The sequence below is a fragment of the Felis catus genome, chromosome A1 (assembly GCF_018350175.1).
Source record: "Felis catus isolate Fca126 chromosome A1, F.catus_Fca126_mat1.0, whole genome shotgun sequence".
NCBI classification, from domain to species: domain Eukaryota; kingdom Metazoa; phylum Chordata; class Mammalia; order Carnivora; family Felidae; genus Felis; species Felis catus.
In genome coordinates this window covers 227,356,735-227,384,377 of record NC_058368.1, presented here as the reverse complement: position 1 = coordinate 227,384,377, position 27,643 = coordinate 227,356,735, and the positions used below count along the sequence as shown (strand labels likewise).

Genomic DNA, 27,643 nt, shown 5'->3' with positions numbered 1-27,643 from the left:
CTCGGAAGCCGGCGGGCGGTACAGCGGCGGCGGCTGCCACGGCCGGGCGCCCCGACGGGAGGGGCCCCTGATCGTTGGGAGGCGGCCGAACCCCGGCGTCGCCGCCGCCGGCGGCGGCCCGATGAATCGGGGCACCATGCCCCAGCCCGGATCGTGGCCGGGCGCGAGCTGTGCTGAGAAGCCGGCGCGGGAGGCGGGGGCCGCGTCCCCGGGCCCCGCGAGAGCCGCGGCGCGGGAGGGCGGGAAGGCGGCGGCCGGCGGGCAGCCGCGGACCGCGGTGCGGTGCTCAGCCGAGCAGTGAGTCGCGGGGCGCAGCGGGGGCGGGCGGGGGCTCTGGGTCGGTCCCCTCGGGAACGCTGGGCGTGGGGTGGGCTGGGGAGTAGCCGGCTAAGAGCCCTTCGCAGCCTGTATTCGGGGTAAGGTCGTCGGCGACGGAGAGGAATTCGAAGACACTTTTATCCAGTGTCCGTACAGATGGTTTCCCCGCAGGGTCCGGCTCACAGTCCTGGTCACCCAGTGCCCTCTGTTTTTACATCTGCGTTGCTCCAAAGTTAAAACAGAGCTCCGGGAACTTGGGAAACAAACCGGAAAAGCGTATTGTTATAACTAACTCCCAGTGAATCTTTCCTCCGACCTAGTTGGGGAAGGAAGTAAGGTTGCTTCTATCACGGCCAGAAGAAAACTGAACCATGCGACAAGTTTGTTCTTGGAAGGCAAGTTGCCGCTTGATGAACGCCCCACCTGTTGAATAGACTTTGGACCGAGTCTGACCCAATTCTCTTTTGCCCGTTGGTAGCTTAACAAGCTCTCCTCCTCCCCACCCCCACCCCCGTTACTTTTAAGCACGAGAGATAGTGCTGCTTAGAGCAGTTTTTTAGCGAACTATAAAGAAGGCAGCTTAAGTTGGAAGAGTTTATAGTTTTAGCAAGGGTCTGGGGGGAAGGTGGAAGCGAAGTATAAACTTGAAGGCTGCAACTTTTTCTACACTTTCAGGTTCTAGGCACATATAAATGTCTTTGAATTTCAGAGTTGATGAAAGCACTCAGATAACTATTTTGACAGCTTAATTGGCTGGCAAGTTGAATTGTAAGTGTTCAAATTAGATTTTTTTTTTTTTTTTTGGCATTTCCTAAAAAGGGGTGTTTGGCAGGCCTGGTATACAGCTAGTGTATTATAATAACTTTCCTGTGCCTGGTTCTTTATCATGGGCGTTGACATTCTCATTTATTGAGCATCTAAACCCTCTGGGATGGTAGTATCCACACTTAATGTGTTAATGGCTATTGGGAAAGCTTTGCAATAGGCAGTCGCAAACTCCCCCAGCCCAGGAGCTATGCAGGTAACCTAAGCGAGTGAGGCTGGCCAGGTGTGGGCCATTGGTTCCTGGATAGCTGTGTCCATTGCTGTTGGGGTCAGAGTCCACTAGGTTCTATCCTCTGCTTGCTGGATTTTCTGTATTTAAAGAATCCCAATACCCTGACTTTTTAATGGAATACCTTGATTTTTAAAATTGAAACTGCTCTACAGACCCACGTGTGAGCTGATGTGCTCTCTGGCTGCAGGTTTGCTCTCTGGGTTGGAGAACTACTGCAGACTCCGCAGAGGGTAAAGTAGGCTGGGGGAGGTGGGGGTGCCTTCTGCTTCTGCCCCTTCACAGCTCATGCTGGTTTCTAACTGCTCCTCCCTTGCTTTTGCCCTGGTGGTCTGAGCCGTGACTCCCTGGTTAGAGACCCTGCCCCCAGAAGCTGCACCTTAGCCTTGGCCCCAGCATTCTCATGCCCCCGTGGGATGCAGGGACTTTGGAGCCAGCATCATGTTCCTGAAAGTACGCATAATTATTTGGCAAGTTTCCTGAGTCAGAACCTGGGGAAATAGGTCATGGTGAGGAGCGCTCTTTCCCAAAAGGTTTTGAGGCACACCTCTTACTGCTGTCAGAATTACAGACGTGGTCTGAAAGAAATCTGGAAAAAAACCAAAAACAAAAAAGCAGCCTAGGTTTGTCATTTTACACGTTAGGAAACAGGTGCAGATTCCGGAGGTGCAGCTCGGCCAGGGAGACGGAAGAGGTTTGAGGGCCAGGTTCCCTGATGCCTCAGTGGGAACCTCACCCCTATCTCTTTCTGGCTTTCTCAGCAAAACCAGGCAGAGGAACATGATTTATAACGACCTCTCCTAGCTTGTTTGAGAGCTGTGGATGTCATCCTCTGGGCAGGCCTTAAGGATGGCTCACAAGATGACTTAGGGTCTGACTTGAAGAAGTCTTAGATCAGACCAGATTTGGTTGACTTTTCTTGAAGCTTCCTCACTGTTCCTATGAGCAGGTTGGCCGTGCTTTATCCCCTGCTCACCCTACCCCTACATTTCAAGACTTAGGCTGTATCTACTTCTTGCCCTTAGCTAAGGTAATCTTGAGGACCAAGATGGTCTTGGGACATGGTTGGTGGCCAGGCTAGACATGCTTAGGGAATTCAGAAGCAAGACTACTTTGAGGCCCTTCTTTGTCCGCCTGATGGTGGGACATGGTTTGAATTTAGGACTGTGTGTGGTGGAGAGTGTGTCTGTGAGCCCCTCTGAAATTGAAGGTGAAATTTTACGTGTATTTTCTGGGCTGAGCTTCTGATGAAAGCTGTGGATTTTCAAAAGGGCTGTGACCAACAAGTTGTTAAACCATCGTTCTTGGGTATTGCTATGTGTTTTCCCACCTGCCTCCTTACCTCCTGTGGGGTATGTTTGATAGGGTAACAGCTACTCCCTCCTGCCCCTTCTCCCACCTGGATATAAAGCTTGTTTCCAACCTCATTGTTGAGGATGTCTGGGTTGTCCCCAGATACCTCTGGAGTAGCATGAGCCAGTCATGGAAAGTCCACTCGCAGAAGGGAGGTGGAATTTTGGCTTGGGTGCCGGTACTTTCCTGCATTTGATGTGTTGTTCACCCATCTCTACAGCCGCTAAGTGGTGGAGAGAGGCTGGGTTGAGTGGTCTTTGCTTTTCCTGTGCCTTTGTGGGAAGGTACATTGCTGTCCCATGGTTGACACTGTCTTACCAACACTGCCTGGGCCATTGGCGTTCTAGGATAGGCCAAGTTAAGCATGAACGGCAGCGTTCGAGTCCAGAGAGCCGAACAAAGTCATACTCAGTTTAGCCTTTTTAGGCAACAGAGGGGAACTTAATGCAAGTGTTCATAATGGTGAGTGGTTAACATGCTGTCTTAGCTTTGCATAGAAGTTAGAATTGACTTTTTTTCATATAACCCGTTTACTTGTATCAGAAATTGAAAAATTGGCTTTGCAGAAATGTCTTGCTTCACTGACCGATGTATTTTTAGTTTATAGCTTTTGTTCTTGGCAATAGTACAATTTTGTCTGTTTGTAGTAAGCCTTTTTAAATTAAGTTTTCAAAAATTTATTGTTAACTCAGGTCTTTAAACAGAGCAAGAGAGATTATAATTTAGTATGCAAAGTCATGTAACTTAATCATGTATATTGCCTTAATATTAAGAATAAAATATTTCATCTCTAGCTTAGGAGAAAACGGGGGCTTGAAAATATACACTTTAAAATAACATTATGGTGCTAAACTAAGAATTTCTAGGAATTTTCTAAGTAGGACTTACTAGGATTTTGGTTTTGAAATTTAACTGAGTTGTGTAATTGAACATGATTCAGGAATGCCATGGTCCCCCAAAAATCAAGTCACATTTAAGACTTTGTCTTAGTTTTTTAGCTCTCGGTATATTTTCTAGAAAGAAGGCTTTTGTGGTGGCGATCATTTGAGTCGTTGGGCTTTGGTGGCCTCTTTAGTGCCAAATGGTAGACACTCCCCATTCCTCCTCCAACTTGACTCATAAACACAAAAAATTACCAAATTTCTGAAACTGACCAGCATTGACAATTTTATCTTACAACGTAATATCCTTTTTCTTTTCATTATTTCACTATCCTCCCTTCTCATAACAAAAATTCAAGCTTCTAGCTATTTAAATATAATTAACATACAACAAAAACATAAATAATAAATAATACACTTATAAATAGTACGTATGTATTTATAATAAATTGGTAAATGCTTCATTTGTCATTATTTTCAGCTTAAAATACTGAGTGAACTAATTTCTTAAAATTTTTATTTTTCTTGCTGTCAACTCTCTCTCTCTTTCCAGTTGATTGTCCTTATGTTGGGGGACTATTTCATTTTGGCCGTTAAATATCTTCTTCTCTGACCATACTAATGGAACTTACTGCTTAAACTTAAAATTTATTCTCTCTCCAAGGAATTAAAGGCCATATTACAATTTCCTTGGTGGCTTTGTGAAGTTAGCAAATGTCCTTGAATGCTTGTCCTTGGGGGCTAGGGACGTTAGCAAACATTTGTGCACAGGATCTGAGTGAAATCTGGTTGTGGCTAAAGTAATTTGAATGTGCTCTGGCCTCCCATTCGTCAGTTTCTGCTTTGCTGCTTTTGTGTATCTTGAATCACTGCTTTTTATTTCCAATAATCTTTCCTTCTACTCTGTCTTCCCTTTGCATTTTGTTCTCATGCTGACTTCTCCTTGTTCCTTTCCTATTGGCCTTGGTGCCAATTTGTACGTGTGGCTGTCCTGAGAGATGCTCCTTTAGGGAACTTCCTCTGGGCACTGGTGTCCTGATTGCACTTTGGTTATTTTGCAGGTTAAAAAGGAAGAGGACAAAAGTAGACCCAAATGTGCCTGCGGCGTAGCCACAGAATTCGCCCGAAGTACAGTTTTTTTTAACAACACTTAGGTTGATAGTGTGTTAGAACTTAAGTCCTCGAAGAGGAACCATGTAGATCATGCGGATCTAGTCTACTCCTCTCGCTTTGAAGATGAGAAAACGGAGGCCAACATTAGGGAAGTGGCTTGCCTGAAGACATGCTTCTGATGATGATCAAGAAAGTGGTTCACTTAAATGCTTGTCTTACAGGATCAAGTTCTCTCCTGTTCGATAAAGCTAGCAAGGAGGCCAGAAGTTACCACAAAATTATTGAAAGAAGAACTAACATATTTAGTCACTTTTTATTTTAGGCGTTTGATGTCTGGTCCCCGCGAATCTGCTTTCTGTTTGCTTTTACCTCTGGCGTGGGCTCCCTGGGTGACACCATACCTTTTACTTGGAATCTCACGGGGGTCAGAGCACATGGAAAGTACCTTTTCCTAATATGTCCCCTCAGCCCCACGGCGTTTTAAAAAATAGGCACGCACACACACCATCGCCTTTATTTAGAAAGAAAAAAAGGAACAGGAAATGACCATCGGGCAAACCGTTTATTAATACTCTGCACCAGTGCCGTAGTATGAGAAGGAGAATAGCTAACTTTTTAGAGCGCTCGTGTTTTATATGTGTCTTTTTACAACAGTCTTTTGAGGAGAGTACTGTCTATTGTTCACAGGTAGTTAAATCTAGGTGCTGAGAGTTACGGCTAGTTTAGTTCCACGGTCCCACACACAGGGCTGTGAGGTGCCAAGGAGCGGCTAAACCCTGACATGACTTCCGGGCCCCCACGCTAGCCACGGCGCTCTGCGGCGGGGCCGCCCGTGCTGTGTGTGTCCTGATGTGTTAAGCATTGAGCCGTGCAAGCAGAGGGAGCGGATGGAGCCAGTCACAGGTGTAAAAGCAGAGGCTGGTGTTGGGCCGGTGTTTGGACTGAAGCGTGGCTGTGCGGAGAGGAATCGCGGCCTGCAGGCTAGAGCGGCGGGTTAGGCCCACGTGTAGACCTGCCTGCTTATTGGGAGCCATCGTAGGGTTTCAGTGACGTGGGGGAAGGTGGGTTTGTTAGATTCCCCACTTCGGTCTGCTTCTCTCAGTACCCCTTCCGTCTCTTGCTCCCGCTCACCTCTTCCTTCCTCTTTCCCCTGCCGTGCTGGGCCATGCGCTGGGAGCTGGGGTGTCGCGGTCACCGGGGATGGGAGTTTCTCGGGTCGGTCGCTTAATTCCTTATTTGTCATTAACCTTATTAACCCCTTCCTGTGATTCATCGGCACCTGGAGCCTCTGTCTGGCGTGAGGACTGGGGCTGTGCTGTCACGGGGAGGGACTGCAGGGAATTAGGGGTCTGATTTCACCCTACGTGTACACCAGCCAGTTTCCTTGTTTTCAGCTCTGGGTGTCTCCTGCACCCTGAGAAGTACTTGGCACCTCTGGTCCCTGAGCCTTTCTGGGGTTCTGCGGGTTTACTGGTCGTACCATCCACCGGCATGGAGGCTGTCCTGTCCTCTTGTCGCTTACTCTTGGTCCACCTTGGGACTGTGGGGGCTTTCACGTGTCTTGTGGTTTGAGCCAAGATAGAGCTGGTATTTCTGTTTCTCATCATTGTCAGGTTGTGGTTTATCTCGCGGGGCAAAGGAGACACCCTTTTTCAATCCTCGTCCAGCACCCGTGGGGTTCTCTTCCTTCTCTGGTACATAGTAGGTTCTCGTTCAGTCACTAGATGAGACTGGAGACTCTTCAGGAACCTGTCGTGTAAGTCCCGAGTCAGTCAGATTGGCAGCGGTTCAAGTACGTGGGACAGTAGGGATACGCGCCACAGGACGTGGGTGGCAGCGTGAGCGTGGGGGTCAGGGAGCAGGAGGAGCCTTGGGAGGGCTTTTAGCGTTGAGGACGTGTAATAACTGATGTTTTCCTGTCCTTGTTTTTAAAGTAGTGTTTGTAAAATTTGCTTGTGACATAAGAAACTGTGGAGTGATAGCAACATGTGCAACCAGGATTTGAGAGCCATACTTTCTCAGTCATCATCACGTAACAGGAAAAAGTTAAACTTTTCGTGTCTTACAGATTTTTTAAGCAAGCGCATACTGTAATAAGAGGGAAAATGCCAGTGCAACAAATTTTTGAAATGTCTAATTTGGTGTGATTTCAGTGAGGAGGACATGTATCGTGACGCGGATGAAATAGAAAAGGAGAAAGAATTACTTATACATGAAAGAGGGTTATCAGGTATGTTTGGAATTGTTTTATTCATAGACTTCTTACTATTTATAGTAGAAAATGCAGTTAAATCTCTGTATCCGTTTCCATAAAATACTGAGACCTGCTTCCTAGGAAACATTCTTCTGCGTATGGCCTTAGCTGCGTCTCGTTATCCATTTTGCTGAGGTATGTTTGGGGAGTACCGGTTCCTGAGGTTTTAAAAATTTCATGCCAATATTCTCCCTGCGTTCTCTACATTCGTATCGTTTTCGCAGCGTGCGGATTTGCTTAATCTCGTGACGCCACCTCCCTCAGTTCATGAGTTCCCTCATATTCTTAGAGGGAGAGTTTGGATTTGAAATGCACGTTTCCTTTCCAGCGGAAGGACTTCTTGAGAAGCTGGCTCCATGCGTCTTGGCATGCAGGTGGCCACGTGGGTGCCACTGGCTTGTGAGAAAGAACGATCACGGGATCAGTAGCCCGAATCCTCTGATTGTTTCGTGGCTTTTTGTCCGTGTTTCTGCTCAGTCATGCCTGCTCTTCTCACCGCGCCCAGAACCCACGGGCCCGTTGCCGCTAGGGTGAGGCCTTGCCCCCGGCCTCCCCCGGCCTCCTCCGCCGGGCGCGTGGCCGGCAGGGCCTTCCCTGGCTGGTCCCCGCTGGGGCCGAGTGGGGGTGCTCCACTCGGGGGATGCTCCGTAAACGATCCACCAGCGCCACCGTCTCTCTCATGGCCTGTGTCATGCGAGTGTGCTGCCGGTCGGTTTGGAGAACCAACTGCTGTGTACTTTATGGTTCACAAAAATAATTGTCGTGTGCGTGATTAGGAACAAATGATACAAAGCGGGGTTTTTGATCGTGTTCAAGGCTTCCTTGAGTTGTCCTCACAAGGGGTTGGTGGACCTCTTTACCGTGCTAGCCCTCGAAGACGTTCTCCGTAGGCGTCCAGTCAGGGGCGTTCCTCGGCCACGCTGCTCCGTCCTCCGTGAAGTTTCCGCGGGTGCTCTGTTTCTGCTGCTGCCACTGCACACGATTCACTTTGGACGCAGAGGCCTTCCTGGTCAGTCGTATTCCTGGGGAGCAAGCGGTTCCTTCGTCATTGGGTGTCCCTGCTGCATTTGCGGGGCCCGCTGGCTGGCTTTGCGGCGATTCGACTCTGCCCGCCAGCGTCGCCCTCCACATGCTGCGGGTGTTTTAGCTTTTCAGTGAGCTGTGTCATTTCCAGCTTTAGTCCGAGGCCGGAGTGGATCCCTTTACACTCCTTCCTGCATCTCAGTCCTTCTGGGTTCGTTGCCCTTCCCGAAAGAAGATCCTTGGGAAGTGCCTCTTGAAGGGTCTGTTGGCAGGATGCTCTGTTTGCTGGAAAACTTCTCTATTTCACTTTGTTGTTGAATAACTCCAGACGGGCAGGTGTTTTCTGTGACCTTTTTGAGGACTATCCCGTTGTCTTGTCGTTTCTGGGGAGTGGCAGTACTGCGGTCACACCAACCCTTGGTAGATAATGTGTCGTGTTTTTCTGCAGTTTCTTTCTGATGTCTGTGAAGGGTGGACTTTTAAAAACGTACTGCTTGAGGTTTTCTTCCTTTTGAATCCCTAGATGCCTAGTTTGCATCAGTTTGGGAGAATTCTCAGCCATTATCTTCTTGAATATTGTCTTCTTCTCATTCTCTCTGCTCACTCCTTCCAGAACTCTAAGTAGGTGTGTGCTGGCCTCCTTCAGTCATCCAAGGCTCTTCATGACGTGCCCTTTCGTAGATTTTTTTCTTGTAGCCCCTGTTCCATCCTGTACTATTTCTTTGGATCTCTTTTCTTTCTTTTTTGGAAAAGTTCTGGGGGCGCCTGGCTCGCCCAGTCAGTAGAGCGTGCAACTGTTGATCTTGTGGATGTAAGTTCGAGCCCCACATTAGGTGTAGAGATTTAAAAATAAAATGTTTCTTTTTTAAAAAGTTCTGTCTTCCCTTCAGGTTTGCCTGGTCTCTTTTTGATAGTTTTTTGCCCTTTGCTTATGTTTCTTACTCCTTTTATTTCTTTAAGCATTTAAAACATAGTCTTCTGGATCTGAACAGTTCATTCCCTGAAAATCTTAGCAGGTCTAATTATGCCATGTGTTAGTTTTGCTTGTTTCTTGTTTCTTCGAAGTTTGAATTGCAAGCTCAGATTTTGCATTTCTGTATAGGGCTCGTGCACCCTGCCTCGAGCGTGAGAGAGTTTGGCCTTGTTCCCGCTAGGCACCCGGGGTGCCACCAACCTTGGGCCACATTATGTTAATTTCTAAGCTTGAATTTCCAGGGTCTTGGGGCTAATCTGAATTCCTGCCCTGTCCCTGTATGAGAGCCAGCCTGCGATTATGAATTCTCTGGGAGACTTCCTCTTTCCCAAGCCAGAGCCCGGACGAATGCAGAAAGTTTTCTTTTGCTCTCTCTTTATTAGTGAAAACACCTTTCATTAACAAAAGGGCCCAGGGGCTGGCAAACTATTGGCTCCCTGCCAAATCTGATGTGCCACCTAGTTTGATAAAGTTTTATTGGAATTTCTTAGTCTACATATTGTCTGGGATGGCTTTCACACATGGTAAAGTTGAGTAATTGTGTCAGAAACCTTACGGCTCTCAGAGCCTATGTTATTTATTTTCTAGCCCATTACAGAAAAAGTGTGGTTCTTGCCCTAGCCTGTCCTTTGACTGAGAGTCCCAGCTTTCTGAAGTTCAGTTTTAAGTGCCCATCTTTCCAGGTTCTGACTCCTTGTCTTTGTTACCGTATGGGGGTTAGGACCAGACCTCTTGGTTATTTGAGCTCCTGGTTATCACCTAGTTTTCAGTTTCTCCTTTGGATTTTTTTTTTTTTGCCATTTGAAATGTTCTTGGGGCTCCTGGGTGGCTCATTTGGTTAAGCGTCTTAGACTTCGGCTTAGGTCACGATCACACGGTTTGGGAGTTCCAGCCCCACATCAGGCTCTGTGCTGTCAGCATGGAACCTGCTTTGGATCCTCCGTCCATCTCTGCCTCTTCTCCGCTGGTGCGTGCTCTCTCTCAGAAATGAACAAACGTTTAAAAAACAATGTTCGTTCTTGGAAATAGTAACGGAGTCTGTAGTTTGCAGTTAAAGAAAGAAAGAAAGCTGCTTGATCAAGGTCAGGCACTGCCTGTCCTGTGCCTCTAGCTCCTGTCCTAGAGGAGGGCGTGCGGAGGTTGTTGGAGCCTTCCTCCCAAGAACAGCTGCAGGACGGGACTTAGAGTGTCATTTTGATGCTAGTAGCCGTGTGGGTCCTCCCTTTTCCAACCCTCATTACCTCCCGCAGGCCTCTTGTTCAGCACAGGGTTGTGGCCTGTGACTTGTCCTCTCGATCTCGTGAGGTCTCCTCCTCCTCCTCTTGGTTTTGGGCCGGTGACCAGGCCCACCCTGCCCAGGGCCCAGGGCTTTCACTGGTGTGGGCAGGAATGAGGAACGCGGGCTGGGAGAGCAGGAAGGCTGGACTTTGTTCCCACGATGTCCTTCCTGAGCTGGACGTGTGCTGTCCGGACAGGCTCACAACACTGCCTGGTGGAAAATCGTGGCCCAGTCAGTGTCCTCAACTCTGGATGTTTGCAGTTCCTTGTGCGTTGTGGGGAGGTGAGTGAGAAGGCAGATACGAGGAACTCTTCCCTCCACTGCGTAGACGCTCAAAAAATGGTTTTTGAAGTTAAGCACCGATGGGTCTGCATTTGAGGATTGGCTGTGCAGCATCGAGAACTGTGGTGTCTGTGTGTTATGCTTCAAGGTGTGTTTACGTTTAAGCGGGTCCTGACTTAGGTCACAGAGAATTGTATGTATGTTATCTGCAGAAAGGACTTTGTGTTCCTTACTCATGCCTCTACCCATCACACCCTGGATTGTGAATGCCTGTGGTCTTTTCTTCTTCCGTCTACAGACCCATTCAGGACAGAGTCCGGGTCTTAACGGCCTTCGTGACCCCGGTTTCCAGCTCAGTGCTTGGCACATGTTAGACATTCAGTAAATGTTTGTTGAATTGGGCTGAGTGTGTTTTTAATTTACTCCTTCCTCAGGAGTAAATACCTTGTAAGGTACTTCTGTGTTTGTATCCTAATTTCCTCGCTGACGTTTACTTCTTCAATAATTTAAAAAGGAGATCGAGATGTGCCTGAGAATTTCCTTCACTTTCTTCCTAAAACACACACACCCATGCGCGTGCATACATGTATACCACAAATCAAACCCATACCTTATATTTTAAATAAGGCAAATCTAAAAGCCATTTTTTATTATATAATTTGTCTGATTGCAAGTCGTATTTTTAACGTATCGTTCGAGTCAAATGAGGTCCGTGGTTCAGCTAACATTGAGAGCTCCGTTAGCTTCTGGCTTATTGTCAGCAGCTTTACAGCCTTTTGGGATCAGGCAGAGTATAAATAAATAAAGACAGATACAGTTTTTGTTAAAGTAGCTGTTATCTCTTTGTATAATGGATCTAAAAACTAATTAAAAACCAGTAGATGTATTTTTTCACGGCTGAGACGTGCACATTTAATTTGATTAGAACAGTATTCTAGGACACCCTGTGGCAGTGCAATGCCAGGTGCTAAGATCACAGCTGAGACACAAAATAAGCCCTTGCCGTCGAGGAATTATGCCTTATTGTGTCTGTGGGTGCGGGTATGTGTGGGGGTTTAGGGGAGGAATGCAGAAAAAGAAATACGTCAGGTGGTAATCAGTTCCAAGAAGAAGAACAAAACAGCGGAAGGGGAATAGAGTGAAGGTGTGCGGGGGGCGTTGGGACCTAGGGGTGTTAGGTGACATCTGAGCAGAGACCGGTAGGTAGGGAGTGACGGAGGCCCACAGGTGTGTCGGAGAAGTACAGGCGAGGCCGCAGGTGGGGTGGGAGCAGGGGCCAGAGACGCCACGGTGGGGCGGGGGGGGGGGGGGGTGGGACCTAAGGGCCTTGGTAGGAAGTAAGGACATCCATTCCACTCGGGGTTCTGGAGCTCTCAGAACCCGGGGGTGATGGCTGTTGTCTGACTCAAGTTTGAAGTGTCTGGCTGCTGTGTGGAGAGTGAGGTATGGTGACGAGGGAGGCCCACTGGAACACCTCCAGGTTATCCAGGAGTGAGGTGATGATGGGAGGTTGGGGGGATTCTGGGTCTTTTTGGAATGAAGTGAGAGAAGAAGTAACCTCTGAGTAAAGCCGTCTGTCGTTTTGATTGTGCTTTGTTTCATTACCCACCCCTGTTTTTGATTCTTCAACAGAAGCCAGATTAAGTGTAGCTCCTGAAATGGACATCATGGACTACTGCAAAAAAGAATGGAGGGGAAATACACAAAAAGCCACATGTATGAAAAAGGTACAGTGCCTACATGCACACAGTTCAGGCCTTTCAAATAGTCTGTCATAAGTAATTACGTAGTATGTCCTTTTATATTTTTAGACATAGTTACAACAACTGCTATTAGACGTTGTAAATATCGCTATTCTAATTTTAGAGATGAGGAAACGGACTCCAAAGGTAAGGGACTTATTTTGAATCATAGTATTAATACAGAGTCAGTATCAGTTATTCAGTAACTTAGTTTCTTGGAAAAACATATCTGTTAGATGTAGATTTGTGCTGCTCAGAGTAGGGTCAGTCCTTGGGTGTCCTCTTGGGGTCATTTGGTCATTCGGGGCCAGGTCCTTCTGGCTTGTTGTGGTAAAAGCCGTAGGGAGGGGCCAGCAGATGCCATGCCTCCTGCTGTCCCCACCTGGGTTTGGTTTCATGCCTTCCTGTCTGAGGGGCTTGGGCTCTCCTGCACTCCTTATGCAAAGGGATCTGGAACTGCTCCCTTTATTTAGGGTGTCCCTGGAGCTGCCCCTCCTTGTCCCTTTGCATAGATTGATACCCCCTAGGTAGTGTCTGAGGCTGTGAGACATTGGGGATGCCCATGACGTGGTCCTGCTGTGACTGGCTGGGTTACTGTTCAGTTGGACCCTTGGCCCGCCGCAGTGCGTACTGGCCGACCACAGCACCCTGTTGGTTCTCCCCTCAAATGGACCCTGAGTCCAATATTCCTTAGTGTGTTGAACGATGTGGAATTGCTACTCTGACCGTTTCTGAGCTAAAGCAGTTTCAACCTAAAACTTCATCCCTTCTTATAACCTCTGGGTTTATCATTTGGTCATTTTTCTCTTGGGATTATTTACATTATGACTTTGAATGTACTTTTGTACTAGAGATATTGACCTGTCGTATTTGATAGGAGTGTCTATTTTTGTTGTTGTTTAGATCTGTGTTTTTTAGGGTTTAAAATTTAAAAATATTTGTATACATCTGTTCTTTTCTTTACATCTTGTTTTTATTTATTTTTTATTTTAGAGAGTGCGAGTGGGGGAGAGGGGCAGAGGGAGAGAGAGAGAGTCTTAACGAGGCTCCATGCTCACTGTGGAGCCCGGCACTGTGCCCGATGCCATGACCTCGGGATCATGACCTGAGCCGAAACCAAGAGTCAGACATCCAACCGACTGAGCCACCCAGGCACCCCTGAGCTTGTTTGTATAGAAACGATTGTGCCTCTTCTACACGCACCTCAGCTGCTCATGCTTGGCCTGCAATGGGCTGACCTTACTCAGAATGTAGCTGCTACTTTTAAAGCTCTGAGAGCCAAATTTAGCTCTGCTCCCTGCGAGTCTGAACTGTAGACTCCTCACGTCTCAGGCACTTGGTGGAGAGCTCACTCATGAAATATCTGGGACCATGAACATTTAAATTTGTGAGGCCATCTGCCGAATACGTGTATTGTCCGCTTAGAGGTTTTCCAAACAGCCCCATATCAAACTAGACAACCAGGAGGCTGGATACCTAACATATGTCTTCTCATCTTCCCCAGAAATGCTTTCCTTGACTTGCAATTTTATTTCATGACCTCAGACTCTTTAAAGGATCTGTTCTAACAGTTGGCACCTCTGGGTCCATAATTGAACGTATCTATTAAGGGTATCCACATATTCCATATTTTGCAACTCATGCTAAAATCGTTTCTTTGTGATTTTAGTTCTAGAGAAAGATTTGACCACGTAGTTGGACTCTTTCAGTGACCAAATAACCAAAGGCACATCAGTTAGAAAAGTGTCACTCTGGGACCCGTGGCAGTAATTAGAGCATCTCAGGGGCCTGGTAACAGTTGGGTGTCTCGGTTCTTTTTTTTTGCCCTTATTTATCTTACGGTTTATTTTTGTTTTGGGTATTCTTTTGGAAGTAAGTGTGTATAAATCCAAATTTAGTTTTAGAAGTTTGAGTCACCTCTGAAATAGCACGAGTAATTGGTGCATTTGGAAATATGCAGTTACCGCTGAGTCAGCCATCGCGAGTATTCCCGGGATAGCTGGGAGTCCACCGAAGGGAAGAGGTGCTCGGTGGGCCCTTACTGTGTTGCAGTGATTGGACCACTAAATGAAAACGCAACTCTCAAAATTTTATTGGTGGAAAGAAATCATTTCACACCCACTTAGAACATCATCCTGTGACTTGCCCCTTGAAAACTAATAACGAGGGTCCCGTACTTGGGCGCAGTCTGCATGGTGTCCACCCCACGTTAAGGGCGATGCTCCTTTGTGTAAGTGCAGGGGAGGAAGCAGAGCTTCAGGTGACAACAGTCAAGGACGAGTGAGATGGGCAGCAGGGCCCACAGGACAAGGCCAGAGAAGTGCAGGAGGCAGCAAAGTGGATCCTGACACTCGAGCCTCAGGAGCAGCTTGGCCCGGTGCCTGTGGACCATTTTATGGGGGCTGCTTTTGGAGTAGGCTTTAAAATGGTCCATTTGGACGGCTGTGTTTGAGTGACTGAACACATATGTCACTCATCATTTTCATTTCCTTGTTTCACTTCCAGACTGAATAAGAATGACACTTGAATCCACTTTTTAAAGAGTCTAATGGAATTATCCAGATATCTTCTAGCATGTGGACTTTTTTTAAGTATACCATGGAAGCTTGGGATTATTATTATTATTATTTTTTATTTTATTTTTTTTTGAGAGAGAGAGCATGCATGTGTGCGAGGGGGACAGAGGGAGAGTGAGAGAGAGAATCTTAAGCAGGCGCCACGCCCAGCACAGAGCCTGACACGGGGCTCGGTCTCATAACGCAAGATCATGACCCGAGCTGAAAGCGAGTTGGACACTTAACCGACAGAGCCACCCAGGCGCCCCAAGGGATTTTTTTTACTTTTTTAAAATATGGAGGTGGAAACTTAGTACGTTTCTCTCTATATTTCTCTATAGGAAATATATCTCTCTATAGGAAATATAGGAATATATCTCTATATTTCCTATCTCTTCTTTAGAGCTAGGGTCCCTTTCAACACAGCTTAAACCCCTCAGAAGTTGGTTATCGATAAGTAAGTGTCAACAACAGTCGTGTAGAAAAGGGACGTCTAACTCCAGCTCTAGGGGCTGGAAGTGTTTTCATAATATCTGGTATATTATTTATATGTTCTCGTGTGTTGGATCTGTTACATATGCTGATGTTTTGTACAGTACTAGCATCTGTTAATTTCTTCGGATTAATAAAAACCGGAATGGGAAAAGTTCGAGGAGGCCTCTGCCAGCCTGTTCTCGTTCTTCCAGCGATGGGGCGGGGGTGGGGGGCACGTTTTTCCCCACAGGAATAAAACTTTCCCTACCCTCCGAAGTCAATAATGCCCACTTTGAATTCTTTGATGCTTCCACCCAGGGCTACGAGGAGGTGTCGCAGAAGTTCACCTCTATACGGCGAGTCCGTGGAGACAATTACTGTGCGCTGAGGGCCACGCTGTTCCAGGCGATGAGCCAGCCGGCGGCGCTGCCGTCCTGGCTGCAGGACCCGGAGCTCACGCTGGTACGCTGCTGCTGCAGGTTTGAGTCCGCAATGTTTCCATCGTTTTCGTGAGAAAGAGCTCGCGCCTCGGCCTGGGCTCCTTGCCGGTGCTGTCCGCGGCGTGACGTCGGCGTGTGGGTTTCTCCGTTCTCGTGTGGCCAGGATGACTTTGCATGCTAGAAGGACCAAGAACCGTTGCTTTTTCCCAGGAGAGAAGAGCCATCACGTTTATTTGAACAATTCAAGTAAAGAACGAAGGATTAATTGAGAATTGAGAATGAATTAAGAGAGCTGGTGTTTATAGTTTGTAAAAACTACGTACGGGCAGTTCGACTCGACGTTGGTGTCGGTAGGAGGCGGGCTGTATGTGGCACCATCTCAGAACCCGCTGGGGTTTTAGAAGGCAGGTTTCTGTGGTTCTAGCTTCAGTGCGAGAAATCGGCACCTTCTGCGGCGTTAAGAGGATCGGTGCCGCAGGTGGCCGTCGAGAGGCTTCCTGGGAGGCGAGGGTCGGGGGATGCGTCCAGTGCCTGGCCGTCTTTGGTTTAAATCTGCAGCGTGGTAGTGACACCCCAGAATGTCGTGTCGTCGTGGCTTGTGCCTACAACACACAGCAGATGGAGTCACGTGATAGGTTGGATGCTAGAATGACCCAAAAAGAGTGTGGTGGGCAGGAATGATTGGGCAGAACTGGTCATGAGGCATTAGTTGGAAGAAATTCAGAAGTCCCGTGCTTAAACGACAACAGCAGCGGCAACAGACCACTAAACAAAACCCAAGAGGGCTCGCTGTGGGAGATCTGCCTTAACGGCAGCTTGGGAGGGACGTGAGGATGAATCGATCGCAAGATCGGCCGGACCCCCCCCCCCCCCCCCCCCCCCCCCCCCGCCGTGATGTGTGGCCGGCAGTGAGAATGAAGCTGTGTCCTCAAGGACCACTGCTGAACCACAGTCCTGTCTGGGACCGGGCTGGTCAGACCCTGTGTCGAGGGCGGTACAGCTCTGGGCCTGTGTCCCCAGTACCGGTGCGAGTGTGACCGAGCTGACTGCTCCCGTTCAGGAACTGTTGGGGCAGCTGGGGTATTTGCCTGGAATGAAGACGACTTAGAGGAAGCCGGGTGGCAGCCGAGCTAGAGATTAGGTGCACGCGGGGTCACCTGGCCTCAAAGGGCACAACCCGCGGAGGCCGTTCCATTCCAGCTCTCATTCCGGCCCCTCCACCGGTCTTCCCTCGGAAAGTCCGCTCCGGCGGGAGCCTCTTTGCGGGAGCGAGGGGTGGCGCCCCGTGCCTGGAAGAAGGTGGGGTGTGACCAGGTGTGGCCTGGCCTGGTGGCCGGGGGGCGGTGCCTGGGCCACCTCTCCTCGGAGGGGGGTTTGTCTGTCTCCACACACTGCTCGTATAACGGTGATAAGTCACCTGTTGACTGTAAAATCCGAATGTGCGAGCACGCTTGCTTGAGAGAAGCAGATCGCGTGATATTTAAGAGGTCTGTTGCTGCAGAACAAGACAGTCTTACAGGAGTGTTGGTACGAAAGTCGTTTCTCATGCATCTTCCTGATACGTCAGGATGACATGTATCCTGTCATTCTAAGCGAAACCCCGCTTGCCATTACAGCCTGGTCTGAAGTTTTTGTGTGAGAGATGGCGTGGGCTTGCGGTTGTGGACACGTGAGCAGAGCCGGTGACGAGTCTGTGTCCGTTTACCCTGCTCCTTGGTCTTTCTGACGCGCCCCGACCGCCTCTGACCGCCCCCCTGTGTCCAGCGACAGTCATGTGTCCTGGTTTGTTCATGGCACCACCGCCTGTGGTTACCGTGTGTCCGTGGGGCTTTTAGGAGTGTGACAGCACTGACCACTTCTGGGGACACGGGTGAGCCGCTCTCAGCAGGCAGGTTCAAGGGACTCTCATGTCACATACTCGGCCTCTCCTGAACCGCACCGGCTCTCCCTTAACCCGCCCCTTCAGCTTCTGGGATCAGAGAGGTCCTGGGACACCTAAGTTTGTATGAGTCTGTGGACTGAGAACTGATGTCGGCCTCTGGGCCGTAGGCCGGGCACTGCGGAGCATCTCTTGACCTCATCCAGAATCCGGGCGAGCCGAGAGAAGCCATATGTTGTCACCAAGGGACATGCACCCTTTAGCTGGCTGTATCTGCCTGTGTGCAGATTGAGATCTGTTCTCTGTAGCATTTTGCCCTTTTCCCTCTTTCCTAGAACATACTCGTTTCGGAACGTAAAAGGGAGAGAGGAGAGCTGGACTGAGAGACCCTCCTCCCCTTAGTCCAAGCCCTTGCACTCTCCCCTGGCCTTGCTTTGGTCTCAGCCTGGGGTGTGAGCTTTGCCCTCACTGCCTCTCTCCGCCTACCCTGCTTGGGGCCCCTGTCTCCAGATCCCAGTCTCCGTATTTGGCTACAGCTGGACCACCTGACCCTGACCCCAGTGTCAGAGGTGGCTCGGTCTGGCTGCTCTTAAACTTGGGGCATGTCTCGGTCCCCGAGAGGGGGTTGTCCTTCAGGGCACGTTCGCTGAGTTTTAGAATGTTTCTGAACGGGTGGGACCCGTGACAGTGTTTGTACATCGGAGCTCTCTTCATGCGTTCGTTTTGGGGGTGCATCGTTGTTAACCTACAGTCCTTTTGATCATGGCAATGGTGCCAAGGACTGTGGACACTTGCTAGAGAGCGGGCTGTTGTGGAGTCACAAGTGGGACTCCTTCTCAGCGGGTCACCGACTTTATTCTGAAACGCGTCCAACCCTGATTTCTTGTTTCAGTCTTGTTTTTTGCTTGAGTCTCCCTCATTCTAGCAGAAGTGCAGCGTCTGTGTACGTGGTAGAAAAGAATGGCTACTTCCCTGTTTTCCGTGACTCTGGAAAGCGTGTAGAGGTAGATCCATTTTTTCTTCTGAATAAATCGTTCCAGCTGCGTTATTCTTTCCTCGTTGTTTCTTTTTCACACCTTGTCTCTCGGGCTTTCTCCAGGATCTCCACGTCTCCCAGAGGCATGCGCCCCTGAGCGAGGGCATTTCCTAGCAACAGTTCGCCCGTGCGTGGAAGGAATGAGGAAACGGACTTTTATGTCAGGGGTTCCCTGTGTGTAGTTAGAACGTTGGGGACTTTCAAGTAATTCACTTGTGTGTGGTGCCTGCTTTTTAGGTACGTGCACAGCATCCTGTGCCGCTCAGATGGTCTTCTGGGCTTCTCTGTACCCCTTTTCCCAGTGTAGCGGGTATTTCCTGCTCTTTGCACTTCCTTGTGCCCAGTTGTGATTTCAACTTGTTGCCACTTGAGGGCATTTTAGGTTCTGGTGACAGGTCTGAAAGCGGAACTGAAGCTTCGCAGCAAAACGGCGCACACGTTGCCCAAATGCTGGGCAGCGTGGGTGCGGAGCTGGGCCGCTTGGTGGGGTGGTCACAGGAAATGGGGAGAACACAGCCCCTCCCCGCTTAGTGAGTGAGTGTGGATCGTGGTCCCTGGGGTAACTTTACCTAAAGAGGAATTTCCCTGTGTGGTTTTGTTTTCTGCAGAGAGGAAACCACCTTTGGTTTACATGATTGCTGTAGATTGAGAAGGTAAAATTGGACTCGCCCTTTGGGAAAGGGTCTTCAGAGTCTTAGGTGCCTGGGGAACTGAGCCTGTGGCCTCATTTAAACCCGTGTTCAGGACTGTTGAACAGGCTCTCTCGTCCACGTAGGATGTCATAGGAATTAATTCTCCTTTAACGATCCTTTGACTTGGAGGTGAACTGTCGTTTCCTTTCTGGGTTTTATAGCAGGGAAGCGACATGCCTGTGCCCAGCCTAGTTAGGAATGTTCTTCTGACACACCCAAGACTGTTGGGAGTGTCGGGGTTCCCATGCCGTCATCAACCGGGTTGTGTCCCAGCTTGCCTCTCAGACTCCAGCTTCTGTTGATTAGGGGAAAACAAAATAAAACACCCTCCAGGAAAAAAAAAAAAAAAAAAAGGAACCAGGCAAAGTAGTAGGTCAGCTGTCACTTCTTTAATGAGCTGGGCCACCGCGGCTGTTAGCTCTGCTCCTTATTCTCCATGGTGTTCTTTATCTTACGATGTTGATCAGGCTTAGGTTAAACTAGATACACATTGTTTTTTTGAATACCAAAACTTTGGGGATATATGGCAATACTGGAAATTAGGCTTTATATTTCTAATCGGGAAAGAATCAGGTTTTTACTTTATCCTGGACCATCTTGCATGCCTGAAGCGCCTTCCTAAGTTGGGCATTAGGGACGGCAGGAGGCTGCCATTGAGCCCAGTAGCTGCCTGTGTGGTTTGTGAAGACACGATGTGGACCCTGCCTTCATGTGCCCTCACGAAGTGCTGTGGAATGTTCTGGCTGTGGTTGGAGTTGAGCAAGCTGAATGGTGCCTTTGTATCTCAACCAGAAGCACCATTTGACTCCAGCAGCCTCCTGGAGTTGGGGGAGGGGGGTGGTGCTTTCCGAGTTCACAATTCCAGATTTAGGTCCCTCCATCCCAAACCCAGACAAATGTGCAGGAATGAATTCTGGAAACAAAGGTAGGTTTTGTAGGCTTTGTGGTTTCTGCAGGATCCTGTGATGGATTTCTTGGTTCTAACACCTCTTTATCTCTCTGTTTCTTGATAATCCAGTTACCGGAAAAACTCATAAGCAAATACAATTGGATCAAGCAGTGGAAACTTGGACTGAAATTTGAGGGGAAGAGCGAGGACCTGGTTGATAAAATTAAGGAGTCCCTCACACTGCTAAGGAAGAAGGTTTGGAACATGTAGTTTTTTTCTTTTTCTCTGATAAGTGCAAAACTCTCACTCCTGATTGCCCCAGCAGACCAATTCTCGGTCCTCGCTTAGTGGATTGCCAGATGCCCGTGGCAGGTTTTTAGGCAACATAATTTAAACGAACACAAACTCTTCCTGTGAAGTCTTTGGTAAGATGGGGAAATAACACCGATTATTATGTCTAGTGAAATGTTTAACTTTCTTCAAAGGAAACCTTAAACAAGTGTAGTCTTTGTTCTAAGTCATATTGACAAGCTTCAGGGATAGTCTGTATTTAGTCTGTATTTCTTACAGTATTATCAGTGATATAAGTGCATCTTTATTAAATTCTTCCCAATTTCATGTTTTAAGATTCTGTCCATATTTATTAGACTTGTTTTCATTCCTGAATGATTATCCGGTGAGTAAATTCAGTAACTTGTCTTTTGAAAACTGTCCTGAGGGTTTCTCTGAAACAGAATTATAGGGAGAACTTGGTTGGCTGATTCCCAGTGATTTGGTTAAGAAAATACTCCCGTTCTGGAGTATTCCATGGGGTTTGGATGTCCTTGCACACTGGCCCACACTGTCCACTAGGCTGCTTGCTTGAGGCTTTCTTCACCAGGAACCCTGGCTTGAGGGCCTGCTAATGGCTCCAGGCTTTGTAGATGGGAGGGAGACTGGCTAAGGGGGTGGCAGATGTCTTTTTTTCTCTTTCTCTCTCTCTTCCTTCCTCCCTCCCTTTAAAAGTTTATTTACTTTGAGAGAGAGAGAGCGAGCGAGCTCATGCAAGCAGGGGAGGGGCAGAGAGAGAGGGGAGGGAGAATCCCAAGTAGGCTCTGACCTGTCAGCCCCAAAATCAAGAGTTGGACGCTCAATGGACTGAACTACTCAGGCTCCGGTTTCCAGAGGCCTTTAGCTCCTCCACCAGATGTTGATCTGTTTCCCCCAGTATAGTCTGCCGTCCGGCTAGACTTTGAGCTCCACGAGAGACTGTCCTGCTCGTTCCTTTTCACCCAGTGTCGAGTACCAAGCCTGACACATAGTAGGCATTTGGTAAATATATTGTGTAGTAAATGAGCTGAGGGCTTGACCTCCTGGAGCTTAGTTTTTATTAACAGACACAAGTGTTTAATGGAAAGTTCACTGTCAAAGGAAGTCTAGAGATAAAGAAATTGTGACAAGAGAAGGAAATAGGGATTCTGTTCTCTTTGCCTCTTAGAGTGGAGCTTGGGGTTTATAGAGCACAGCCTTTTGGGGGCAGGGAGACGTGTGCTTGCCCAGGATCTGGGTTAGGGGGAGGTCGAGAGCAGGTTTCTGGCTGTGTGAGTGAATGGGAAGGCTCTTCGGCTTGCCCCCTTGTGACAATTTCCTTTTCGTCTCTTTTAAGGTCTTGTGAAATTGCAATTTTTGCTTTATCAGTTGTGTCTGCTATAATTAGATCCTCATTTTTGGGAATGTTGAAGTGATTCCAGTTCACAGTGACATTAAAATTGTTCATTAATAATCTAAGCCAACATAACTGGTACCTCTCATGTGCCAGGCTGTCTGTGAAACACGGTTATTTAATTAGGTTATTAAATAGGTTATTTAATTCTCGTAACTAGCGAAATGTAGTTGCTGTGTTATTCCTGTTTTAAAGATGTCTGTTAATGCCACCAGCTGCTTGGTGGGAAGGCCTTCATTCCATCCTGACTCTCTGACTCTAGAGCCATGCTCTTGCCTGCCAGCTTGGTTGCTTCTGGAAAATGTGAGATGTTCCAGCTTTCAGCCACATATTGAAGAGAATCCTGTGGTACAGTCATTACCATTAAAATTTACTGTTGAATTTAGAATTTTAATGGTTTTTGAGAGGGGCAGTAGTCACCGGTTACTCATAAGGACTAGTTTCTGGGGCACCTGGGTGGCTCAGTCAGTTAAGTGTCCGAGTCTTGAGTTCAGCTCAGGTCATGATCTAACTGTTCGTGGGTTCGATCCCTGCATTGGGCTCTGCATTGAAGGTGCAGAGCCTGCTTGGGATTCTGTCTCCCTCTCTCTCTGCCCCTCCTGTGCGCGCTCTCTCTCTCTCTGTCTCTCAAATAAATAAACATTTAAAAAAAAAAAAAAGGACTAGTTTCACATCAGTATCTCATCTCATTTGCTTGAACTTAAAAGCGCATATATTTATGGAGTTTTCTCGCTCACTTAAGAGTTTGCCACTGTTAGCTGAATACCTAGTACTCTGCTTTATTCTTAATCAGGAGTCAGTAAACATTTCCTGAGTGGATATATGCATTTGAAACTCCCAGGTATATTTTTAGGAAGTTAGAGGGAAGACCATAGTAAATTAACAATCAAAAGACCTCATAGTCTTCCTTGCCCAGCTTCATTTTTGCAGCTCGACTTGCTGTTTCTGGTTGGTCAGCGCTCCTGGAAACCCCTTAAGGGGAGAAGTAATTTTAGCTACCCTTCACAGCCTCACATACCAGCCTCACATGCACCTTATCAGCTCCTCCAGACTATTTCTTTTTTTTTTTTTCAATTAAAAAAATTTTTTAAATATTTATTCTTGAGAGAGAGAGAGCGCGCACAAGAGCGTGCAAGCTGGGAGGGGCAGAGGGAGAGGGAGACACAGCGTCTGAAGCAGGTGTCAGGCTCCAAGCGGTCAGCACAGAGCCCAATGCGGGGCTCAAACTCACAAACTGTGAGATCACGACCACCTGAGCTGCAGTTGGACGCTTAGCCGACTGAGCCACTGAAGTCGGACGCTTAACTGACAGAGCCACCCAGGCGCCTCCCTCCAGAAGTATCTCTGATTGGTTCAATTTCTTTCTTTCTTTTGTTTTTTTAATGCTTATTTATTTTTGAGAGAGAGAGTGCGCACGAGCAGGGGACGGGCAGAGAGAGAGGGAGACACAGAATCTGAAGCAGGCTCCAGGCTCCGAGCTATCAGCACAGAGCCTGATGCGGGGCTTGAACCCACAAACTGTGAGATCATGACCTGAGCTGAAGTCAGGCACTTAACTGACGAAGCCATCCAGGTGCCCCTTGACTAGTTCAATTCCATTGTCTAGGATCTTAGGGGAGTTGAAAGTTCCATTCCATGGCCTTGGGCCTTCTTAGTGCCTTGTACTTTTGTTTCAAATTAATGGGGGAACAGCTGAATAAGGAATTTGTGTGGTCTAAAGAGTACCATGGTTTGAGCTAAAAACTTGAATGTTGTGAATGTTGGTGCATGATCCGTGGTTGCCTACTTGGAAAATAATTTTGTGCACATAGTATGGAAGTATACCAGGGTTTCTTAGAACAGATGTGTAATTGTTATGCACCTTTCTTGCAGTGGGCAGGCTTGGCAGAACTGAGAACTGCTGAAGCGAGGCAGATAGCTTGCGATGAACTGTTCACAAATGAGGAAGAGGAATATAGCCTCTATGAAGCTGTAAAATTTCTAATGCTAAACAGAGCCATTGAACTATACGATGACAAAGAGAAGGGAAAGGAAGTACCATTTTTCTCTGTGCTTCTGTTTGCTCGGGACACATCGAATGATCCTGGACAGCTGCTAAGGAACCACCTAAACCAGGTGGGACACACTGGTGGCCTTGAACAGGTGAGTTGTGCCTTCAGGAGTGTATTAGTCCACAGCAGCAGCTTTCATCATCACATGGTATTTCAGAGCCTCTGTCGGTCAAGGGCTCCAGAGCAGCTTAGTTGCGTGATTCTGTCTCGGGGTCTCGGGAGGTTGCAGTCATCCGAGGGCCTGACTGGGCTAGGGGATCCACTTCCCACGTGGTGCATTCCCCCGGCTGTTGGCAGGAGGCCTCATTGGTAGCTTAGGAGGGTTTAGTTCCTCGACACATGGGCCCTTCTGTAGGGCCACTTGAGTGTCCTTGTGACATGATGGCTGGCTTCTCTGAGAAAGTGAAGTGATCCAAGAAGAGAGCAAGGAGGAAGCCACAAATGTGTTTTGTGATTTCATCTTGGAAGTTAAACGCTATTGTTTACACCGTATTCTATTTGTTAAAAACAAGTCACTAAATCCATCCCACACTCAAGGGGAGAGCATTAGTTCCACCCACCTTTTCAAGTGAGGAGTCCAAGGGTGCAAAAGAACTGTGGATCTGTTTTGTAACCACCACGTTGATTTCATCCGGGGCTGGCTTCTGCAGGATGCCGGACGGGATTAGTACCCTCGCGTCTGGTAGGCTACCAATACATGAAGCAAAGGGTCTTATTATTTAATCTTGGCAGCTGTAGCTGTATTAGGTAGCATCCTTTAAAAATAGAAATGGAGTCACCTTAGCCAGTAGAGACTAGCCTGCTCTTGGATCTTTTACAGAGATGCTAAGTTTGGAGTTCTGCACGGAGACGCAGTGCGGTACTGTCCCCTGACTCACCACACCTTGCACTATGTTTAGTGCCCTCATTATATTATCCTGAAAAGCTTAAGTCCTTTCTGGTGGAACAGCCAGCCATTAAAGCAGCATTTAAGGCTATCCATCCAAAGGGCTCCCTTTGTGCTTACGAGACCCACTTGCCCACTTGCGCTTACCTTTTCCTGGTGTGTAAGAAAGAGCAAAGGCTGAAGGTCACTGCTGGGTCAGGCAGAATTGACTTACAAAAAGAACTGCTTACAAAAAGTATCTGCACTCGCAGTGTAGGCTGCTTACGTCTCCTGAACCGTAGCGCTTGCCTTCAGTAAAAAGTCTGGTGCAGCTGGTTTGCAAATTAGACCGAAGTTCGTTCTTTCTGAGTCCTCACAAAGTCTACTGTCACGTGGCGAGTCCATTTTTAAAACATAACAGCTTTATTGAGACATAATTTACGTACCATAAAGTTTACCCTTTTGAAGTGCGTAACTCAGTGGTTTTTAGTATTTTTATAGAGTTTTGCAGCCATCATTGTAGTCTAATTTCAGGCCATTTTATCACTCCGAAAAGAAACCCTGTAATGATTGGTGCTAATTCCCCCTCCCCTCCAGCCCTAGGCAGCCACTAGTCTACTTCCTGTTGCTATAGATTTGCCTATTCTGGACATTTCCTATAAATGGAATCATACAATACGTGTTTTTTTGTGACTTGCTTCTGTCACTTAGCAAAACGCTTTCAAGATTCATCCATATTGTAGCGTGCATCACTAACAGTATTCCATCGTATGGCTGTATCACATTCATTCTTCAGTTGATGGACATTTGGGGTCTTTGTACTTTTTAGCTATTTTGAATGATCCTGTTATGAACGTTTATATGCAGGTTTTTTGTGTGGACACATATTTTCATTTCTCTTGGGTATGTACCTAAGATGTACTTCTTTTTTTTTTTTTTTTAAGTTTATTTTAGAGAGAGTGAGACAGAGCGTGAGCAGGGGGAGGGCCAGAGAGAGGGAGACACAGAATCCGAAGCAGGCTCCAGGCTCTGAGCTGTCAGCACAGAGCCCAATATGGGGCTCAAACCACGAACCTGTGAGAACATGACCCGAGCCAAAGTCGGACGCCTAACCGACTGAGCCACCCACGCGCCCCCCCCCCCCGCCTTTTTTTTAATTGAAGTTCATATAAAATTAACCCCATTCTAAAGTATATAACTCAGTGGCTCTTGGTACATTTAAGCACTGTATGACCACTACCTGTGTCGAGTTCCAAAACACGTTCATCTCTCCACACGAGTGGTCGTGCCTCGTTCTTACCTGTTTGATCCTAACTGCTCTGGGGGGCGTGAAGTGGTAGCTCAGTGTGGCCTCGGTCTGCGGTCCCCTGATGACTTTTCAGGTGCTCATTGCCCATTTGCATATCTTCTTCGGATTAATGTCTGTTCTTTTCACATCCTTTGCCCAATTTTTAAACCGGTCGCTTGCTTTTTTAATTGTTGAATTATAAAAGTTCGTCATACATTCTGGATACAAGTCCCTGATTTACCGGACGGTGAGTCCATTTTTGATGATCTGCCGTTTGTAACGACTGTGGGGGAAAGCCCGGGGGCCGGGCCCAGGGCGGGGAAGGAAGGTAGCTGCCCGCAGCCTGGGAGGGAGCAGGTGGGACTGTGTCTTTCAGCACAGCTTCCCCCCGCAGACCCGTTGGCTCTTTTCCCCAGGTGGAAATGTTCCTTCTTGCCTATGCCGTGCGCCACACCATTCGGGTGTACCGGCTCTCCAAGTACAGCACCGAAGAATTCATCACGGTCTACCCCACCGACCCACCCACGGACTGGCCGGTGGTGACCCTGATCGCCGAGGACGACCGGCACTACAACATCCCCGTCAGAGTGTGCGAGGAGACGAGTCTGTGAGGGACGCGTACCCGGACGGCCCGGCCACACGGCCGAGGTGCCCTGGCAGCTCCCTGCTGAGGCCCGCGGCTTCCAGGTCTCTTCGGGTGACCCACGGGGACTGTCGGGCCGGGCGAGCCAAGCTGGACTGGGCTGTTCTGAGGACGGCTTTTGTTCGTTAGAACTAACCAGGGGTTTTCCCTCATCTTTGATACGATATGTTTCCTCGGGGGCCTTCAGAGCACTTCTTTTGGAAGGTACAAACTACATCTTCTCCATAAAACAAACCTTTTGTATCAGAGGAGACGCCTCTCGGAGAGGAGTGTGTTCTTCACGTCTCAGAAGCAGACTCTCTAATGTAAACTTGGTCTCAGTTTTTTCTCAAGATAGTCATTTTTTGTTTTGGGGGTGATGGGTCTCCGGAGTGCCCATCCTATGCAATTCGGCTTACGTGGCCTAACTCTGAGGCGGAGCCTGTTAGGGGCACAGTCATAACGTCCTCTGATAGTCTTCCTGAGCACTGGTTCGGGCTTACATGTTCATTAAAGCTATCCTAAGCAGACTGTCTCATAGAAGATTGAACACTGGGTCCAAAAATGAGATATTTAAATCTGTAGGAGGGATGTGGTGGCACATCACTCCTGACTCTGAGAGCGTGACAGTTGCCTGAGGTCATGGCTGCGCCTGGCCCGGTGCTTCGTGCAGGTGGTGCGCTCTCGGCTGGGTGAGTTCGGGCGTTGGGCCGTTGGTTCTTCTCCGTTTCACAGATGCGCCGTTGTATAGCCAGAACGGAGCTGAGATCCACCTGCTGTTTTAGAGAGGGAAACCGAGGCCAGACGGCGCTGGACACTCGTCTGTGTTCGGAGGCGAGAGGGAGTGAGATCTCGACTGTCCCGTGTGCCCTTTTCAT

The 27,643-nt window shown here is 48.1% G+C and overlaps 1 protein-coding gene across 4 annotated transcripts; it reads left to right on the top strand.

The window, feature by feature from the left end:
* Positions 1–27,293, top strand: OTULIN (OTU deubiquitinase with linear linkage specificity). 4 transcript variants are annotated; one of them, XM_023239457.2, is made up of 7 exons: positions 1–297; positions 6,873–6,949; positions 12,163–12,257; positions 15,620–15,763; positions 20,367–20,492; positions 23,812–24,081; positions 26,560–27,293. In XM_023239457.2, exons 1-7 carry the CDS (start codon positions 122–124, stop codon positions 26,752–26,754), a joined length of 1,083 nt encoding a protein of 360 aa, XP_023095225.1. In that variant the 5' UTR covers positions 1–121; the 3' UTR covers positions 26,755–27,293. The 4 variants fall into 4 exon arrangements, with proteins under 4 accessions (XP_023095225.1, XP_023095228.1, XP_044894634.1 ...); XM_023239460.2 differs by lacking the exon at positions 1–297 and adding an exon at positions 395–713; XM_045038699.1 differs by lacking the exon at positions 1–297 and adding an exon at positions 797–1,605.
* The last annotated feature ends 350 nt before the right edge of the window (positions 27,294–27,643 follow it).

Bases quoted from the DNA above. Each gene is read 5' to 3' on its own strand.
- OTULIN (XM_023239457.2), top strand. From the start codon at position 122: ATGAATCGGGGCACCATGCCCCAGCCCGGATCGTGGCCGGGCGCGAGC. The intron at 12,258-15,619 runs GTACAGTGCCTA...GCTTCCACCCAG, and splicing joins AAGCCACATGTATGAAAAAG to GGCTACGAGGAGGTGTCGCA. The intron at 24,082-26,559 runs GTGAGTTGTGCC...TCTTTTCCCCAG, and splicing joins ACACTGGTGGCCTTGAACAG to GTGGAAATGTTCCTTCTTGC.